Source organism: Abrus precatorius, unplaced genomic scaffold (genome assembly GCF_003935025.1).
Source record: "Abrus precatorius isolate BTA unplaced genomic scaffold, Abrus_2018 Scaffold11, whole genome shotgun sequence".
NCBI classification, from domain to species: Eukaryota; Viridiplantae; Streptophyta; class Magnoliopsida; order Fabales; family Fabaceae; genus Abrus; species Abrus precatorius.
Window position 1 is genome coordinate 4,534,570 of NW_020874303.1, and position 22,056 is coordinate 4,556,625.

A 22,056-nucleotide genomic window follows, 5' to 3' on the forward strand; every position below is an offset into this window, starting at 1 on the left:
TTTATATTAAATATTTATAATAAGTAGTTGGAGTTAGTAATTTATTTAAAAAATATATAAATATTTTTAATATTTAATATTTTAAAAGAATTATACTGTTATTTAATTGTCATATTTAAATAATGTAAAGTTATATACGTTGAATATCTCACTAACCCCCCTCGCTCTTAAGAAATCGGTTTTATATTGCACCCCTTTTGATGATTGGGTTTTCTCATTTTCATGTATATGTAGGATAACCGGGATGAAACTAGGGACGGCATTGACTGGCAACCTTCTACTTCGTTTTGGTTGGCTTAGTGTGGCGAGTTATAAGAGTCCCTCTTCTCATAAAACCTTGAGCCACGTAATTTGTTGCCTTTGTCCCACCAAATAAATGGGGTGTTCCGGCATGCTAAATGATGCACCTAAGATTGCCAAAATCCCATGTTCTGTGCCCAAAAGTAGGCCTTATGTTAAACTTCGTCAAAAATTGATGGTCGTTGACATGACATTTCGTAGCAACTTGATGTGATTTGTGTATTATAAGTATTGGGTAGAAACTAAAAATCGCAGCTGCGGGTAAGATTTAACAGGGTTCCAATAATTTAGTTTAAAGTAGGTCGAATCTTCAAACAGCCTGGCCATGACCATACATGGATGGACGGCGTTAGATTTCAAGTGGACAACCTTAAGCTGTTGACTGATGTTCCAAAAACGAAGGAAATTCTTAGAAGTATATACGAGCTGAGATAGTGTCTCCTTTAATCAGTAAATTAAGTACGTAAACATATATACACGAGAGGGAGGGAGGGAAAGAGACTTTAGGTTAAGTAATTAAACTTATTATACTCAGTTTTTAAATGAATTGTTGTCGCTTGAACATCTATGTTTGTATTCAGATTCACGATCTTTTGTAGGGTCCAATCCTTGCCATGATGTAAATGAAAGGGATGTTTTTAGAAAGACATTTTGATGCTAAGATTATTAACGTTCATGCCATTTTTATGTGCGTCCAGCAATTAAACACTACTTTTCATAGTGTTGAAATGACACATTCAAGCAAGAAAAACGTCATAGCAGACATACTATAAATCTATTTAGTTAAAATCTTTGAGAACCTATCTAATTTACTCCATCACATGAGTATTGAATTTGATGAATTCAATTGTAGAATTGATAGTTTACTTGGAGTTTACAAAATTTACTTAATTGAAAACTAATTAATACATCATTTTAACTTACAATGCTTCTAAAATATAAATAAATGTAACCTTTAGATTAATAATAAATGTTTAATTTATCTATAATTTAATATAAATTATTGTTAAGATAATTATACATAATTTAATGTATTTTAGAAGAAAAAAAATATTAAGCATAGTGATCACTTAATACTTATTTGAAAATAAATGTGACTCTTGAAATTTATGTACGCAAAATAAATTTGGATTCTTTCATGTTATTAAATAATATGATATGATGATATTAAAAAAACACATAAAATTATGTCAAATTTAACATATGAGCATTTATTTAATACAAATTATGTGTATTTCTCTTCAAAGTAACCACACACACCCATATAGTTGCATTAGAAATCAACAAAATTAATAAACTCAAGTGATAAATATGGCAATCCTTTCTTCTTAGTCATCTTCATGAGTTAATTACAGCTGACCTTTTGCTTCTTAACATAATATTGAAATCCGAATAAAAACAACAATAATAATAGCATGACTTATAAAGTTTTTTCCCTTACTTTTTTACGCCAAGTTGTAAAATTTATATATTCTCATGAAGAGAGGCAAAGGATGTGATTCCAAATTTCCAAAGCATAGGTTAGTGTAACCCTATTATCTATGATAAAACCAATAAACCGTCCACACTGCCTTTGCTGTTGCTCAAGTAGTAAAGTGACATCTCTTCAACAGTTACAATTCTATATCATATATAATTATTTTTATTTATTTATTTTATCATTTAAAAAAAAATTAACTAAAGTTTGTCTCTAAATATTTTGGAACAAACATTTCCCGTTTTAAAATAGCCATATTAATGACGTAGCTTTTGTCTTTAACATTTAGGTTCAAAGTTGCAGTGATTATGACATTATATTTCCTTCACAGGAGCAATACCAATCACAAATGTCAACTTTAAGCAAGCCATATTTGTGGGAACAATGTGCAGTACTTAGATTCTTTCTTGTTCTCTTCTTGTTGTTACTATATTTGTACCATAGCCTTAGATTCATAAAATAGTATATACAGTTTTATCTCTTTGGCCTTTGCTGCTGTCTTATAATTTAACATCACAGCTTCACAGAATAAGAATTATGTATGTACTTGGAATTGTAAATGAATAACATTTGTCTCATCAATTTTCAATGAAATAACTAATTGATTTCCTTGTCTAGTTTAATTTCTTGAATTTCAAAAGTTATGTGAAGTTATATAAAGTGATTATGTGATCTATACATCTAAATATCAAATAAAGTTTATCTTTTTTTTATTCTTGTTTGCATACTCAATCTCTCATGAATTGATTTAATGTTTAAAAATAAAAAAATACTTATTTACAGGCTATAAAATATTCAATCATCAAAGTATATATTAGCAATTATAAATTTATTTCAGCAAGAGTAACTCATTGAACAATCTAAAATTTACGTAGACTAATTTTATTTATAGTTAAAACCTCAAATAACATTAAAAGTATATGTATTTCGTTAATTTTTTTAATGCATTGTGAATGTAAAATTTTTATATTATTAATTAATTAGAATATATCATAGATGTAATTTTATATTAATTATTACAAAAGTTAATAATTCTTATTAATATGACAATTTATGATTGGATATAAAATTAAATTCTAAACAGATCGAGAACATAATTAAATTCTTTTGTTTTCATAAAACTCTACTTGTACAAGCAGAAGTTATGTCATTAAATATTTAAAGCTGAAGTCTCTGATCCTACATAAAAGAAATCACATAGATAGATATAATTTTTTAAAAGATAAAAGAAAAACTTGTTATAATATCTATAAATTGAAAAAATATTGTATATATATATATATATATATATTTTAAATTAAGGGGTTGTGATTTCTTTAATATTTAAAAAATTAAAAAATATTTAATTTTTATTAAATAAATTTTGTTTCAATATCTATTAATATAAAATTAATAATGATAATTATTTTATATATAAAAAATATAAAATGTCTTTTTGGTCTCTAATTAACTCACTTAATAAATTATTAAAAAAAAATCCTATTTGTTTCATGTGATATGTGGCACCGACATATTGGAATGGAGATGGAGATTTGGGCGAAACCTAACATCCTATTTTGTTTTTGTTCTAAAAACCTAACACACTTAACACCGCCATGTTGTGGGACGTTATCATTGACTTGACATCTCTAACCAAATACCAACATCTATTGTTTCTTTCATGTGCAGTGTCTTAATAAAATTTAAATTGGAAAATACCATATAATCCAAATTTTCATTGTTTTTTTTAAACGAGTTAGCATTTACTATTGACTTTTAAATGATTTTTTTTATAACATTTATTTATTTAATAAAAATATTTAAAATTTCTAACTGAATTCTTTCCAAACTTTTACTCTTTACTATTACTCATTCACAGAACATTTTATTTATTTAAACATTAAAAAAATATTATATAATTTAAATTAAATTTAATAGTCAATAATAAATTATAACTTATTAGATTTAAGTTAAATAAAAAATTAAGATTAAATGTAAAAATATTTAGACAGTATAAAAAGATCTTACTCATATATATATATATATATAAACAAATTTTTAACATGGTAAAAAATACACAATAAAGACTAATAAATAATATATATATATATATATATATATATAATTTTGTAATTTTAATAAAAATATTATATACAAATTCTTATTATACGCTGTAAGGTGTATGTTAAAAAAAATCATATTATAAAGAAGAAACTATAATTTTAATATTTGTTTAATAACATATATTCTTTTATTAAAAATTATAATTACTATAGAATTTAATACACTAATAACATTAAATATCATAATTTTTAATATAAATATTATAAGTAACTTCTTAATTAATCCATTTATTAAAAAAGAACTTCATAATTTAATTATTTAAAAATTAACAAATAAAAAAATATTAATAATATTTCTCTCATAAACAACTCAACATTATAAATGCAATGACAAGTGCGATAGACATATAATGATATAATAGTGTGAGAAAAAAGATAAACACGTGCATGCTGCATGAATATTAGCTTTAGTTATTTATTTATTTTGTATAATCTGTGAGTGCGAGTTGGCACGCACATATGGCCCAGTGAAGAGATACTGAGCAGTGTGCAATGCAGCAGAAAAAGACGCGCTTTACCCTTTGCATTTTATATGGGAATCATAAAAATGCATGTTGTTTTTGGTGAATTCATTCAATGCATTTGGAACTGCTTTGTTACAGCTTGTGACTGACACACAAAGAGAGAGAGAGAGAGATAGGGATCTTCAGATTTCACTCTTCCGGGATCGCCTGTTATGGCGTGACAATTTCCGCTCTGAGTTTCCTAGATTCCTGACAGGGTTTTAAGGTTGTGGGTACCTGATGTTGGGAAAAAAGTTGTGACCTTTACCCTGATTTGAGAATGTCTGAATATGCTTGGCACTGTCGTTGAAGTTGGACGATGGAAAAATGAGCCTTTATAAGAGCTTGTAACGTGTCTTTGGCAATGTGAGCATGATTTGAAAATTGGGTTGATCTAAAGAGTTCACAAGAGCTTTCTCAGTAAAGAAAAAAAAAGTCTTGTTTTTTCTTGTTTTTCTTTGGAGATTTTTTTTATAGTTTTATTATGGAAGATTTTGATATGAAGTGAGGAACCACCAGGTTCATTTGCCATATTTGTCTTTGTTGACAAGTGTTATTGGTCTTTTTCTTATACTTAAACCTTGGAGTATATTGATCTTTTTCCTCAAGGGTCATCATTTGTTTTGTCGTATCTTTGTATGTAAATTATGAATCAGGATCACTGATTGATAATATTTGTTGATGAAAGATACTGCCATTAGGATTTCTATTTGTAGAATTCATTATTATCCCACTGATTTATGGGCTATGAGTTCTGTTTGTTTAATTTTTAAAGCTGATCTTTAAGGAGACCATATCTTAAATCCATTGAAGTTGGCCTGTGATTTTTGTAAGGCATAGTCATATGTAAGGTTTGGTCCGTGATTTGGATATTTCAAAATGGAACAAAATGTACAAGAAACACGGTCATTGGCCTTGACTCCAACATGGTCTGTTGCCACTGTGTTGACCATCTTTGTTGCTGTCTCTTTGCTTGTGGAGCGCTCCATTCACCGTTTAAGCAATGTAAGTATTGCTAGAATCTTTATTGAGCTTTGTTTGTTCTTGGAGTTAATATCTGTCGTGTAGCAAAAAGTTGCATGAAAGAAATTGAAAGTTTGTTCAATTTTAAGGAATTTTGCAAAATTAAGATTAAGAGTCAAGAACTGCTATCGGACTTGTTAATAAATTGAGTGATGGGAAGGTGGAGGTTAAAAAATAATAACAGTAAAAATTAGAGTATTTTTCCTAACAACTATTATGTGGTAAGAAACTTCATTTATTGGCTTAGAATGTGTTTAGAAGGGCTTATTGGGAGCTTCTTTGGGCTTATGAAAATAAATTATGATTCTCGTAAGCTTTTTTTCAATTTATTTCAATGGGTTTCATAGTATAGCTTATCAAACTAAGCTCTTTTTAGCTTATTCTGATAAGTTTCATGGCCAAATTTATTTGCACAAATCGTCATGTAATAATAGTTTATTTATTAAATAAACCCTTAAGTTTTTTACTTAAACACATCTTAATATATTTATATAACACATTTATCTAGATCTGCATTAATTGGCATGTGAAGAAGTTCTCCTGTTATCTTCAAAAATGCAACTGCACTGGCATGTATAGATTTATATATATTTTTTATTTTGGTTTAAAGCTTGATTATGTCTTAATCTTATATTTTGTCCTACTTGTGATAAACCCATTAGTAAATAAGCCATTCTTTGTGGTCAGCTTTGTGGTTTAAAGAAGAATTGTGACATGTGACTATGTTTTTCTGTGGTTGCAGTGGCTGCGGAAAACTAATCGAAAACCCTTGCTTGCAGCTTTGGAGAAGATGAAAGAAGGTACCATGCATTAAGCTCTAATGGAAATCCTTTTATGTATTATAAACAAGAATTATTTTTGATCTGTCAGTCATTATGTGATTTTTCTGTCATAATGTATTATGTGTCTCATTTTACTTATCATTCTCATTAACCATTCTATCTTCAGAGTTGATGTTGCTCGGATTTATATCACTCTTATTAACAGCTACCTCACGCATGATAGCTGATATTTGCATTCCATCTAAGTTCTACAATAGTGCTTTTGCTCCATGCACAAGATCTGAGATTGATGAAGAAATAGAAGAGAATGATTCCCAGGAGCGTAAATTATTGATAGTCTCTGCTTATCCACACTTATTTAGGAGGATGTTGGATGGAATTAATACAAGCTCCTGCAAAGAGGCATGAGAAATATACCTTAGATGTATAAAATTTGACTATGACCAGCTATTACTGCTCTAAATTAATGTAGATTAACTTGCACTTTGTCATGTTGTCAGGGCTATGAACCATTTGTTTCATATGAAGGTCTAGAGCAGTTGCACCGATTCATTTTTGTCATGGCAGTAACACATATATCTTACAGTTGCCTAACTATGTTGCTTGCCATCGTGAAGGTGAGATATTGCTTTTTACATAATAAAGATGAGATCTGACTGCCACCCATTTAACCATATATTAAAATTCTATTTCAAAATTTGCTTGGATATGTAGGTTGAAATTTCTTGTTCTTTCCTATTCTTGAAGCCTTAAATAATATTGGAATAATGATACAGAATAGTTTGAGCCATTCTAAATAAGTTAATCGATAGAGTGTGTATTATTTCTGTTGTCCGAGTAGGACTACCATATTACTTTTTCATTGTACTTATGGATTTTGACAAGCTTTTGATGAATGACCTTGGTTAACTAATGATAGTATCAAGTTGAGGAGTTTGAAAATTGATAAAATTGCCATATCAAACCTAAAGAATTGATTGCCACAGCGCAGAACAATTATCTACAACAGATTTGATATGCTAATCAAAACTTACAGTGAACACGTCCAGTCAAGTTCCTTTCTATTCTGCTTATTTAACTGGTGAACATTCTTTAGCTTGCACTACGTATTGATACAATGCTCCACCAATGTCACCCAACTTATTGTGACTTTTTCTTTTGAAAGATGGTTCAACTGTCAAACTATAACTTTGATACATAACCATATGAACAGAGTGTCAATCGTGTTCTATGAAGCAATGAACTAGGGAGAAACATGGGAGAAACAAAGCAAATATTTTTAGAGGTTCAACTGTCAAACTGATTAAACAAAGCAAAATTAGGGAGAAACATGAGAGTAGACATGGCATGGAAAACAGTATGTAGGTAAAACTTATGGACTAAAAAATTATATGCAATACAAAAAAGGAAGTATTGAGAATATTATATTATTCAAATTAAAAGTGTGGAGATTGCAGCTATGAAAAGTAAGTAATGTATGGAAATTTTTTGTGTAGATTTTTTCTTTAAAATGTGTTCTTCGGCTATATTTTAATTTTTGTGTCAATGAATGAATTCTGTTCTGCTCAATATTTTAAATTAATTTAAATTTTGCATTGTATCAAATAAAACCTAGTGGGATAAGGCTTTGTTATTTTTTGTCTTTGTATCAAATAAATCTAACAGTATGGAACAATATTATTGAGATATTTTTAACCTTTATTTATTTAGTTGACTCTGTGATGTAAATCATTCGGGTGCTATCATTTGTTATTTTGTTTGACATATTAACACTATTAGTTTAAACCAGATTCACAGTTGGAGAGTGTGGGAGGATGAGGCTCACATGGATCAGCACGATTCATTATCTGGTAAATCATTCTGAATGTGCCTTTAGTCAAAAGATATTTTCTGTTTGTGTTTTCTATTGTGTTATCAGTTATCATGCTTGGTTCTTTGAAATGTTTCGTATCTATAATTGAATAACAAAAAATTACGAAGCCCCTCAATCAGGTTTGTTAGACTATAATGCTTATCTTCTCTCATTTATGTGGTTATTGTCGGTCATATGATCTATGTTAAATAATTGAAATCCAAAATAATTCCTGTGCTAGCTCTTTCTCTATCACTCAATCTTTCTCTTTTAATTCACTTTACTGATCCTATTGAGGAATTATGTTGATTGTTGAGTTGGTAGCCACTTGCCACTGAATTTCAGTTAAATAAACAAGCATTTTGAATGGCCAGAATTTACACCTCCCAACATTCAATCATTCAGTGATTTATGATAGATGAAAATTCTGAGATATAAATGTACCTTCACCTAATAGCTTTAGCTTTTAAGACAGTTGGTCCCTGATATATTCTTAGATCTATGATCATTGATCAGCAGTTTGATCCTTGCTACCCTTATTCTTAATATTTAATTTAATTTTAGGACTAATGTGTTGTCCACAGTTCAAGCTCAAAGAGGTAGTGCCACAGCAAGTTAAAAATATTCATTTACCTCACCACTTAACAGTTTAAGCTTTTAGGAGAGTTGGCCATTGACAGAAAATATATGGTCATGTAGTGCATATTTAAACCATATTTAAGAATTGATTGGCCAATTCTTTTGTTGCAACAGAAGTTACAAGAGAGCTAACTATGCGAAGGCAATCAACCTTTGTCAAGTCTCATCCATCAAACCCATTGGTCAGAAACAGTTCCTTTATGTGGGTGGTATGTGCATATCTCCACTTATTTTCTGGTTTCCATTTGGTTTTTCATTTATGGTTTTTATATGCCTGTCTTGAGTTTCTTAAATTTATTTGATGAAAGAAGGAAGATAGATGTGAACAAGGTTTGAAATCCAAATACACTCAAAAGAGTTTACCATCTTTGCACGGTTAACTTGGCTAGATTTGTTAGTTGTTACCTTTTGATCTACTTACTTCCCTTAACAAATTATGCAAGAAGAGTTTGTTGCAATGGTCAATTGAGTTGGCTAAATGATTACAACTTTCTTCTTTTTCAAGAAAACTAGTATATTGAGTAAAATAAGATGAAACTTTTAATGATCATTTTTTTAAGCGGTAAATGATATGAGAAAATAATATGTTGTTTTCCAAACCCTAAATGCTAATGCTGTCAGCATTCTGTTGAGACAAAACTTATTTTAAATGAATCCTTTAGTATTACCTTATACTCTCCACTCCTCAATTTTTATATCATTTTAACTATCTAATTGTATGTCAACAAATATACCTGTATAATTTTGTATCTATCTAATTTTAATTTTAACCAACCTGTAGACATGCTTTTTCCGACAATTTGGGCGATCTGTGGTTAGGGCTGATTACCTCACTCTTCGCAAAGGCTTCATCATGGTATGCAATAATACAATAAAATTTCTTTTAGGTATAAATGATTTTGATTCAAAAGCTACCTAATGTGATTCTTATCTTAAGGTGTATTTGCATGTTTTACTCAAAGTTATATTGGTAATATGGTATTTAAACTCATATCTCACCATATGATAAGATGCAGGAGTTAACTAATACCTACAAACTTCTATTTATTTATTTTTTATTAAAACCTCCTGTTCTTAGTTCATAGTGAAAACTGAAGATGCCTATTTAAAAAGGGGATAATTAATTCATTTGTTTAATATTAGTATTGAGCTTTCTGGTTTTAAGTTTGTACTTCACTTTAAGTGTCATTTGTTACAACAATCATTGTGGTACTTATATGTCAGGTTTCTTGGAACTATGTAGTATGTATGTGCTACTACTTGTTATTTGTGAAGTGCTTTACTCAGTGTTTTTTCCTTGTTCATGGCAGAATCACAACCTTTCACTAAAATATGATTTTCACAGCTACATGGTTCGATCTATGGAAGAGGAATTCCAAAGGATAGTTGGTGTGAGGTTAGTAATAGTTGAGATTCAGCAGTCAGTATTATTGCAGTTTCATGTCTTTCTCTTTTGGTTGTCAATTTCTGTTCATCCAGTATAATAGATTTCTAGTGCATTTTTATGTATTGTGCATGATCTTAATTTATGAGGTGACCAGTGTTTTAATAAATTGTGAACAAAATAACTAATTCATTTTCATTTAGTGTTTTGAGAAGTAGTTTCATTTAGCAATTTAATAAATAATCAATATAACGAGAAAAAAATAGTGTCTTATTTTAATCACCTTGAACGTAATGTTGTTCTTGTTACATTTTGATTGCTTCCACTTTTCACAAATTGATTCTCATGAAGAGGTTGAAAGCTGATCCAGTCTGTAAAATCTCTTGCAGTGGTCCACTCTGGGGATTTGTTGTTGCCTTCATGCTTTTCAACATTAAAGGTATTCTGTGTGTGAGAGAAATCAAGGTGGAAAGTAGTTTATCATCTTTTTCCTAAATTTTAACAAATACTGCCCATCCCTTCCCCCCCCCCCCCAAAAAAAAAAAAAAATCCATTCTAAATCTTTCTTTTGGGAAAAACTTCCACTTCAATCCCTTTTCTTTCTTCTTTTCTGGTTTTGCTTACTATTGAAACTTTACAATTATTTTTTTTGGTTTTATCACAGGATCTAATCTCTATTTCTGGATAGCTATTATTCCTATATCAGTAAGTTACCTTGTTATTTCCTTCTTTCTTTTTAGTTATCCAAATTGGTTAGCAAATGCCATAACCTGAACTTCTAACTTGTTCCAGAACCATTTTGATGCTGTAAATGGCATGTTTTTGGTTAGTGAGATTTTCTGTGGTATTTGAATAGAGCAGAATGTGTGAAGCTGCATAAAAACCGGCCTTATTTACTGAAATATAATTTTTATGAGCTAAATAAATTAGTTGAATAAATTATTGAAATCGTTCACAATACAATCATTATGTTCATTTCATTAAGCACAAAAACTCAGTATTTTTTTCAAATTAAACTTTTTATACAAATAATTATGCATTCAATTTGCTTGAAGCTTGTCTAATTTTTTCCATTGTTTGGGGAATTACAGTTGACGATTATCTATAAGCCTTGCCTTGTCTTGAATTTCTCACATGGCCATATGGTCTGTTAACATGTCCATGTTATTTCTTATTTTCTTCGTGCACAGCTTGTGCTCTTGGTGGGAACAAAGCTACAGCATGTTATTGCAACCTTGGCATTGGAGAATGCTGGAATTACAGGGTTCTTCCAGGAAGCAAAGTTGAAGCCTCGTGATGAACTTTTCTGGTTTAATAAGCCTGAACTGTTGCTGTCCTTGATCCATTTCATTCTCTTTCAGGTTGGTCACTGTTCGTCTACATATTGTGCAATAATTTATTTCTGAAATTTGTTATTTTCTTATTAACTTCTGATTCCTTGTTTTTCTTTTGGCAGAATGCATTTGAGTTGGCTTCATTCTTTTGGTTCTGGGTACTTCCTTATCTGTGTTACCACCAAGAATTAGACCATACAGTAAATCAGTAATAGGGAGTTCAAATTAAATTAGTTATATTGCTTGAAAAACAATTATCCAGTAATGTAATCAAGATTCAGTTTTAGAGAGTTTAAATTAAACAAGGTACAACTATATATTTGTGGGAATATGTAAGATTTACACAATGCAACTTTGAATTTTTGTATTTACTAAACTAGCACAATGCCTTCTTTTACTGCAGTGGCAGTTCGGATATAATTCCTGCTTTATTAGGAATCACCTTCTCCTTTATTTAAGGCTAATCTTGGGGTATGCAGAAATCAGCACTGTTTTTTGCCCTTATTCAGGATTTTACATCATATAATTCTTGTGTAAACTAAGTCAATAAAGAATTGACATGTCATTATTTTAAATTTAAAATTACTATTTGATATGGACATTATCTAACTATTAAATATAAAATGTCAGTGTTGGATAATTATTGGCTTAGTTTACACAAATCGATAAATCAGCCATGCACCTTATATATTGTATTCAACTTTGTAGGTTTTCAGGACAGTTTCTTTGCAGCTACAGCACCTTGCCACTATATGCCCTTGTTACACAGGTAGGTGACCCTGGAGTAGAAAAAGGAAATATAAGATTATGTCTGACTATATAGCATGTTTTTACTTTTGAAAGTCTCAAATTATAAAAATGGCATGCCTTATCCTCGAGCTCATTTAGACATGACTACCACCAACTACTAACGAGTTTGTGCAGTGCACAAGAGTGCTATTATAATTAGTCCCTCAAATTATAAGTATCAATCACTTTAGTTTCTTACTTTTCAAATTATAAAGGGACATTCAGTTTAGGTTTTTTCTTTTATACAAAATGAGTATGACTAAAATGAATAGTTTTTACAAAGTAAAGATTTTACAAAATCAAAGATTAATATAACTAATGCTTACTTGTTTTTTGTTGCTTGACAAATGAGTTGGTTGCATTGAGTGAATAATTTTAGAGAAGGGTGTTTAGCAGTTTCATGTTTCATGCAACAATTGCTTTCCCTTGTTTTCTTTTTTCAGATGGGAACAAACTATAAGGCAGCATTGATTCCACAAAGGATAAGGGAAACAATTCATGGATGGGGTAAGGCAGCTAGGAGAAAGAGAAGACACGGTATGTTCACTGATGACTCCACCATTCATACAGACACAAGCACTGTATTGTCTATTGAAGAAGATGATCAAATAATTGATACCCCTGGAGACCTTGCCACTGGGCCTGAAGTAGAATTGCAACCTGTAACAACTGTTACATCTACCCCTTCTCCTATTTCTAATGAAACTTCAAGTAGGGCTGTTACACCCCTCCTAAGACCCTCAGCTTCAACATCTTCATCAGTACAAAGCAAATCTAGAACAGAAGTAATTCCAAGATGCTCCTCAATGCCAAGTGGAAGATAAATTAAAAGCAATGGAAGAAAATGAAGTTAGTTACATGGTAAATTGATTAAGATGGCTTATGTATGATTATTAGAAGCTATATATGACTACTTTTAGTTTCCTTAAAAAGCTATACAAGGTAATAGTGTTTTTTTTTCTACTAATTTATGGGGGAGACTTGTGTATATCTTGATTCCTAGCTGTAACACTGTAGTATGGACCAATTATATTGTAATTTTCTTTTGGCTTCAAATTGTAAATTAAAGTTGAATGTACATTAAAGAAAATGAATGTTTCAACACAGCCTGACCATCCACATCCTTATTCCAAAGGTGTCGAAAATGTGTAAATTAAAGCTGAATATCCTTAAGGAATGTTGAGTTCATGGTAGAAGAACAGTCGAATTGTGTTAGAATCTTACAATTTTTTATATTTAAATAGTATAATTTGATACAATTTGGTTGGTCAAGGATTTGATTTAAGTGATGAATCATAATTGACTTTAAATCATGCTATATGTGGATCAATTGTATGATTTTGTATCAGTGTTATGATTTGCATGATTCTACGATTCTTTTTTTTTTTTGTCAAAGAAGTTAATAAGGCAGGTGAATTTAAATTGTTAAATTAAAAAGAATTGAAGGAGTAATATTGAACTCATTTTGTTTGATTATTATTTTGTTCTAATTTCATTCTTTTAGAGGAGTTTCACGTTATTAATTATTTTATTAATTCTTTTTAGCTGTTTTTTTTTTTTTTATCTTCTGAAATATGGGTATTATTATACACTTAGTTATGACATAATTTTGTTTTGAGACTTACAGTTTAGTGATTTTGTCATTTTATAGTTTAAAATTCTTGCATACAGCATACATATTGTCTTCGAAATTTATGATTCGATATGATTTACAATTTATGATTGAAAATTAGTTTGATAATTCACAATTTGAAACACGATTTAACAATCTTGGTTTATGGATTATGAAATGACACTCACCTTTATCGAATTTGATAATGTTGGGTCTAGTTTCACTCTTATGGAATATAGGCATTCCTTTACACAGTTAAGAAATTTTGTTTTGTGAAACTTACGATTAAGTTGTTACGTCATCTTTGAAAGTTCCAATTTTTTTACATTCAACACTCTAATTTAAGTTGAGTGTATGATTTATGTAAATATGTTTATATTTTTAATTAATTAAAATATAATATAAATACAATTTTTATATTAATTATTATAAAAACAATTATTCTTATTAATATAATAACTTACTATTGACTAATAGATTTTACTGTCACATCTTATGTGATCATTTTTATTATTGATCATATGCGTAGAAATGATTTCACTTTTAGAAAGTTTCTCCCAACCATAAAAAGGAGCAAAAGTGCAATATTTTTGTGCAAATCAGAAATTCTTTATTTTATTATATATTCTTAAAAAAAGACTCTTCATAAATTATTATACTATAAATATCTAAGTATTCTAGATAATGTAATACTGAAGTTAATTTTTAATTAATTTTTTAAAGTTATTATTTTTATAATCATTATTATCATTTTTTAAAATTTAACTTAATTCTAAATAGTTATACCTTATCAATGCTTAATATAAGTAATTTATTAGACAATATATTTAGAATACTTGGTAAAATGATGTATATAGGAGTTTTTAATAATTAATTAACAATTTATGAGAAAAAAATTCTTTAAATTTTTTGTAGTTAAAGAAAAAAATTGAATTTTTTTTTATAATTTTACCCTAAACAAAATTTGTTAATTTAAGTAGAAATTATTTTTTTAATCAATTTTTCCTTGGTAAATTATTTTATTCATACAAAATTAAATTTTTTTTTATCAGTTCTCAATCAAATGGTTTTAACTAAACCTACATAGAATACGGATCCTTCCATTACTTTCACTGTTTCACTTCCTCAGTTTGTTTCTTCACGTACATGCATGTATGTGTGCGCACGCATGTATGCCTCACATAGTCACATGAATTCATGACCATCATCTCTCCGTCTCTTCGTTTTCTTGAGCATCAAGCACCACAGTCACACAAGTTCCAACTGCATAGCTTCTTTTAAAACATTACCTTCCATTCTTCTTACCTTCTCTCTTTTCTCATCTTAATTTTCAATTTTTATACGATTTCGCATTCTTCGCTTCCCTCGTTTGATTGCTCAGAAAATAGAAGTAAGAAAATTTTGATTAATCTGCTTTAACCTTTAAATGCTTCACGCACAGTGTCCTACATTTTCAAATTGAGAATTTGTATTTATGCACAATTTGTTTGTACAAAGAAAGAGATGAAAGAAGTGAGACAAGATGATGGATGTAAAAACAAGAAAAAAAAAATAGTTCTCAATGAATGTATTTTGTATATGAATAATATATCTGTCAATTTTATGATTTTACTTAGAGAATAAGGCTGAGTAAGAAGCAGTTAATGTAAAAAAAAAATTTCAGTTTAATCACTGGTTGTTTGTTTCGCAGTTTCTCTTCCTTGCAGGTGTTGTGTGCTGTTCATGCTCTTACTGACGCTTTTTTTTGTTTATTTTTTTGGCTAGTAGCTTTCTGTTGTGCTGAGGGTGAGCAGGATATTTGAAAATGGAAGCAAAATCACCTGACAGTGAGCAGGGGAATCTGAGGGGGTTGCTTGAATCCTTTGGTTCTGCATTTGCTTTGGAGGACATTGCAAATGCCTATTGGGAGGCAAAACAAGATGTTAATTTGGCTGCAGAAATTCTTTGTGGGTCTAAAGATGAGTTGAAGGGTGCAATAAATGTCTCTGTTCCTAAGTCTTTTCATGGTGCAGTGAAGTCAGGATTTCGTGGTGCATCACTGGGTAATGTTGCTGGAGTTGTTGGAAGAGACTGCATTCAACCCAAGACATGGAGTAAGTCTAAAAGAGAAGTAAGAAAACCGTTGAAGTTAGATGCGAAGGAATTCCCTGAATCAGTGATATGGGGTGAAAAACCTTCACTGAGTGCTGCAGCAGCGAAGGGCACTGTGAGTGATGAGGTTGTTGACTTCCTCTATAGGATGCTTGAAGAGGGCTTTGAACTTGACAAGAATAAGATACATGACGTTCTTGGTAAATTTTTTCTTCTTTTTAAAGAGTTGGTTTGTAAAATTGTAATTGCTGGTAGACTTGTAATGCTTATGACTGAAAAGGGGCAGGAGAAAGGCATGAAAGTTCCTTTTTATTTATTTAGATCAATCTATTGAATATTGCATTTCCGAGGAGCAAATTACATGCTGAGAAAGGATTAATCTACAATATCACCCGATGTATCTCTGTGTATTCCTATTGTATTTGCTCCAGATGACACTTGTTTATGGTATGTTTCAATGGGATATTGTTTATGATGCTTTCCTTTCTTAACATGTGCATATGCAATGCTGGCCCTTTATTAAGAGATGGCATTTCATCATCTTTTTCTAAGGATGGTTAAAATGATATTTCTGCAGTAACTTAATCACTTAGTCATTTCAAATTTTTGGTTTCAAGTTGCATTTCTTAATGCTTCGCTAATGATCTATTATGCTAATCTGATTTTGACCTTGCTCTTGGGACATTGGGTGCCTGATGTTAATTTTAGATTTTCAAAATCTTGAGGGGGGGGGGCTTTGCTGTCCTTGTTTTTCATATTAATACATTATATTTTGTTTTACAATGTGCTTCATAAGACGATCCTTTGTGTTTGCAGGCCTCTGTGGATATGATGTGCAGAAGGTACAGTTACTTTTACCCATGCATTTTCTCATTTGCCATTTTGGAAATTTAGTAGTTTTATTACTTTCGGGCCTACTTTGATGAATAAGTACTACATTTGCAACAATGGTTACTACATCAATTGTCACCAGTTAGCATCTATTGACAAGAGAATAAGCTTAAAAGAAAGTGCATGTGACTAGTATTTAAAATTGTTTGAACTGTTGGCAACTAAATAAGATACAAATACACCAAAACATTTTCAATGAATCTAATAGCTTTGGTTATGTTGATAAAATAGGATATACTAAGGGTACATATATTTAAGGTATGTATAATCTTGGGGTTGATCAGTCTGAATAAAGTTAGTGCCATGCTCAGAAATGTAAAGAACGATAAATTTGTTGCTGAAACTTGAAAAGAGTAATGTGAAACCATGGAGAGATATCGCTAGCAATTACAATGCAATTGATTGTCATTATTAATAAAAAAAATTATTTCATCCAGATTCCAGAAATATTAAAGCATACAAGTTGGTCCAACTTCTAAGTTCTATTTTAGCTGGTCGGCAGATGAACCAAATATCATTATCAATGTTTGAGAATTTATATCACTTGTTCATAAAATGCCCTCTATCATTGTATTTGCCTAAAACATTTTCTTTAAAAGTGTATCCGTTGTGTAGAAGAATTGACCTGGAGTCATTATGCAGACAATGGAGGAGCTGCTTGATGAGTCAGCTTCCACTTTGGAGAAATGCAATGATGTTCGTGACCTGGCTGGTGAAAATGTAAGGTTTCAGCAGACAAATCCAAAATCTTGGTTGTCCATATCGACTTATACTTTGTCTTACTATTGATCACCATGTAACCAAATGGATCCTTCAAGTTGTTGGGTTGGCTAAATTAAGTTTGTTCTTTTGAGATGACCAAACAAAAATTATATAAAAATTCGATGGATGTTAAAGAAATTCTTTGAGCCTTGATGGGGCCATGCAACTGCTAACCTGGTTGGCTCTGCCCTGCCCTGTATTTAACTAGTTATAATTTGTAAGCCTTCAGGAAACCTTTTTTTGAACTGGCATTTGATGCTACACTATTGCACTAGAACTAGATTGCAACTCCCTTTAACCCTTTAAAGCTGTATATGTGGTACAAGAAACCACCAATTGATGCTTAGTTTTTACTGTTGGGTTGGACTCCCAACTATGTGTCCAAAAGTCTAAATTTTCAAGCTCATTTTCTACACTTAATTGAGGGGAGTGAGAAGTCAGTGGAGTGGGTGAGGGAAGTCCATTTTCGCAGCCTAGTGTGAGTATTTTCGGTGAGAGGCATCAAAAAGAGAGAAGGGAAGTGAGGGAAGAAAAGAAGCTCCAGACCAGCTACTCCATTTTCTCTGATATCCGATTAGTTCACCGTTGGATCGGGTTGAAAATTTTACAGCAGATTCGTAACACGGTGCTCTTTGTTCTGACCGTTCGGATTGTCGATTGGAGGTCTGAAGTTGGAGATACTGTCTTCGCACAGAAGCCCTGTTTTTGGTGACTCTGCACAGATCAGCCGCATAGAAATCGTTATTTCTCCTTATTCAACCGTTGGATTGAGCTGAAACTTTGACAGAAGTTCCCAGACGTATATTTCTTCATTCTGACCGCTAGGATCGTCGATTGGAGGTTTTGTCTGAGAGAAATCGTGTATGAACAGCAGCTCTGTTTTGTGAGATTTTCTCTCTTTGGTTAGGCTTTATTGCTTGGTTGTATTAGCTGGTTGTTTGCATGAATTTGTGCAGTATTTTGAGACTCTCTTGTAACCTCATTTGATTATAGTGGAGTTTAATTGACTGGCTTGAGCCCGTGGGTTTTTACTTCTCACATTGAGAGGGTTTTCCCACGTAAATAATTCTCTGTGTCCTTGTATTTGTTGCTGCCATTTGTTATTGTTGTTGCTCCTCACAGGTTCTTGCAAGTTTGGGGAATTGTTTCCGCTGCTCACTTTAGATAATTGTGTTCTTGTGTTTGGTTTTCCCCAACATTTACTCCTCTTTGAAATCTATTGTAATTTTTTATTTGGAACGCTAGCTTTCCAATGAGAACACATTCTGCTTGTTGATGATTCTGTGCAACTTGAATTTTGATATGCCTTTTAATATAAATATTCATTATAGCCTCCTTATGCAGTTTTCTTGTCATTTTTCCCCTTGTGACAGTCAAGAGATCAGCATCCAGATGTAAACTGTGTACCCAGGTGCCTCATTGTGATTATATTGCTTTCTACTTCATAACTACATTCTACTTTTATCTTTTTCATTTTCAGAGGATAAATTTATGTTGTTGCTTTCTACAGTGAGGAATTATGCAATTTATTTGATTCACCAAAAAGAGACAAAGATAGAGTTGGGCTCCAGAAAGAAATTTTAGAATCTTTATTTAGTTTTCCACAAAGGTCTGAAGAATTACCGAAATGAAGGCATCCAGTGAGGGTAATACCATATCGCAGGCCTGCTGTGAGACTTCCAAAAGACACCACAACAGTTCAACAAACAATCGATGTAGAATCACAAATTGTTAAGGAAGGTATGTGCAAGGAGATTATTTGTAAAGAAGTGATGATACTCATTAGAGTGTAGGGACATTCTCGTAGCTATACTGCTATTGGTCTGTAGTTTTTGCTCATTCTTTGCCTTTTCTATGAATAGGATCCAGAAAACTGTTTTCACTTTTCACTAGCAAATTCCTTGGCTATCCACAGCTGTGCTGTCATTACTCATTATATAGTGGTGGCAAAATGGCTCCACTTGTTAAGGGCCCCTAAACTATTGAGCTTGGGTACCAAATTTTAGACTCAACAATTTCAACCTTTCGTAGCCTTGACTCATTCAAGGTGTTTTAATGTGGTTCGGGTTGTCTTGGCCACTTCAATTGTAAAACATGGGCTCAGTTCAGGCTTTGGAGGATACTTTTGTGGCTCTAAATAAAAGTGGGATTTTCGGCCTAGCCCAATAGGTTTGGAGCCCAAATTGGGTCAAGCAGCACATTTTGCCACCTCTATCATTATCTAATGTGACAGACAGTTTTCAAGCAATACCAACAATAATAATAATAATAATAATACTAGATTTTCACTAGTGTTGTGTCTTTCCTAGCTCTACCTACCATTCTTCTCGAAATCCAATCAACTTAATGATTTCATGCTCTTTTATTTACTTAACTGATAAACTTTCATGGTTTGAACCTTCAGTTTTCATGAAATAATCTTGTATCCCTCAAGTCACATTTCACACACCCAGCACACCATAGTCGCAAAAGCTAGTTTTGTCATGTAAGCCTGCTACATTGGTATAATCCAGGAACAAATCTTGTGCAAAAACCCTTTCTTGTAGTGGCCCAATAAATTAATACATGAATTGTCAGAATTTTTTATCGTTGTTTTCCTTCTCATAAAGCACATTTTGTTTATTTAATTGATTCTACTTTCCGAACTTTTTAAATGTATTTATTTCTGTTATTTATCCACTTCAGCACATAATTTTGAATGTAGAGAGTGACGATGATGAGAATAGTTATAAGGCACTACGTCAATCCGTGAGGGAACATTGGCTTACCATGAAAGAATACTACCGAGCTGTAAGATTCCTACACTTTTTTCCTTGATGTTTCTGGACAACACAGTGAACACACTAAAGTTTGCATAAAGATGTACTTGTACGACTGGTCAGGATCAACTATTGTGTTTCTGTAGACAATGCTATGAATGGGTTGAAAATAGTAGTATCAATTATCTCAGCTGCTTTTCAGGCTGTTGATGCATTTGTCAAGAGTGATTATGCCCGGGCAGACAGACTACGAGAACAGGTATAAATGAGTGGCTTAATTTGTTGTTTTTTATTTTCTCTTTTCCAGGAAGACTTCTAGTTGGTCATTAATCTTGTGTGTATTGGAATTGGATTATCTTTTGCTTATTTGAAATTTTCAAGCATCTTTCTGTTATTGATTTAATTCAAATTTTTAATCGTTTTTCATTTAATTATTTGTTTATTTTGTCCTCAAGTTGCTTAGTTGATTGTGCTTTTATATAATGGTGAACATAAAGATATTGGATTTTGTTTCCATTAAATCCAAAGACCTATATTTCAGGATAGCTGCACTTTAGTAATTAGTAGTCCCATCTAGAGATGCTATTAGATTGTTTAAATATTCTTTAATGTACAGGGGCATTTTTTTAATAGAATGGCTCGAGAAGCAGATGAAAAATCTGCGCAGAAGCTTTTTCGAACCAAGTTAGTATCAAAATTCAGCAGTTTCTTTCTACCTTCAGTCCGTCACCTTTTTTAGCCATGTGTTTCCTTCCTTGGCTCATTGGAAAGCAAAACTTGAATTTGACTGCAGTGAAACCAACGATGATGAAATACCTCTTGATTTGCACGAGCATGAGCCAAAGCAGGCCCTTCATCTTCTCAAACTTCATTTAACTTCTCTCTCTGGCATTCATGGTAGGCAGCAATTTCTGTGCAAGTCATTTGATTATGGAAAGAATTGCATGGCACACCTTGATCCGATAAATGATATTCGTACTTTAACCTTTCCAGCAATCAAGTACCTTCGAGTCATAGTTGGGACAGGAGATGAAGATAGAAAAGGAGCTAGGAAAAAATTGGTAAGGCGCACAAACTTGAAATTGGCTTAACAAATTTGCGCCATAGTGAATGAATAATACGTTAATTTACACTTAGTGTGCTAATAAAAATCATTAAACACAAATTTTTTGTGATCATGATTATATTTATTCATAAATGAATGAGAAGATAGATTTGATAAAGTTAAGAGTAACGTGTAGTGTTGACAATTCATAAATCATAAGGTTCATATTCTGACATAATTTGAAATGACATATCACTCGCATGTATTTTGGCACGTAAAATGCAGTCATTTCGTATGCAAAACATAGCTATCTTATTCAAGCATTCAATCTTTGGAAAGCATGCACATTGCATTTCCTTATGTATTAGGAGGCTGATGTGGAAAATTGTTTTTTATTCTACAAGCATACTTTGTTGGGGGCATTTTAACATGTTCATGGAACCCAGTTGATGAACATTAAGGATATTATTCCATTCCACATATCTTTCGCAGATTATTAAGCTGCTGAACAAGAATTCCATTAAATGGACAGAGGAGGACATTGGTCGGACCTTACTCCTCCAAGTAGATGTCATTGATAGGAAGAGTTTGAGTTTTGCACAAAAAAGCTGAATATTTTAGTATGTATGTTTTCGTCCTTCAAAAATATGCCTGATCTCCCATTAGTATTTTACTCTCATCAATTTATATATCAAATAGATTTTCTAAAGA

At 31.3% G+C, this 22,056-nt stretch overlaps 2 protein-coding genes across 2 annotated transcripts; both read left to right on the plus strand.

Annotated features, from left to right (window-relative positions):
• Nucleotides 1-5,261: 5,261 nt before the first annotated feature.
• Nucleotides 5,262-13,126, plus strand: LOC113856113 (MLO-like protein 11). The gene is made up of 15 exons (XM_027487790.1): nucleotides 5,262-5,387; nucleotides 6,148-6,205; nucleotides 6,354-6,589; nucleotides 6,688-6,804; nucleotides 7,977-8,037; nucleotides 8,793-8,887; nucleotides 9,460-9,534; nucleotides 9,989-10,074; nucleotides 10,452-10,501; nucleotides 10,727-10,767; nucleotides 11,253-11,423; nucleotides 11,519-11,554; nucleotides 11,800-11,867; nucleotides 12,105-12,165; nucleotides 12,629-13,126. The coding sequence occupies exons 1-15, from the start codon at nucleotides 5,262-5,264 to the stop codon at nucleotides 13,007-13,009; spliced, it is 1,662 nt and encodes a 553-aa protein (XP_027343591.1). The 3' UTR covers nucleotides 13,010-13,126.
• Nucleotides 13,127-15,601: 2,475 nt separating this feature from the next.
• Nucleotides 15,602-21,957, plus strand: LOC113855483 (putative nuclear RNA export factor SDE5). Its single transcript, XM_027487130.1, has 8 exons — nucleotides 15,602-16,088; nucleotides 16,705-16,730; nucleotides 17,422-17,499; nucleotides 20,227-20,331; nucleotides 20,503-20,559; nucleotides 20,917-20,984; nucleotides 21,094-21,361; nucleotides 21,838-21,957. Exons 1-8 carry the CDS (start codon nucleotides 15,602-15,604, stop codon nucleotides 21,955-21,957), a joined length of 1,209 nt encoding a protein of 402 aa, XP_027342931.1.
• The last annotated feature ends 99 nt before the right edge of the window (nucleotides 21,958-22,056 follow it).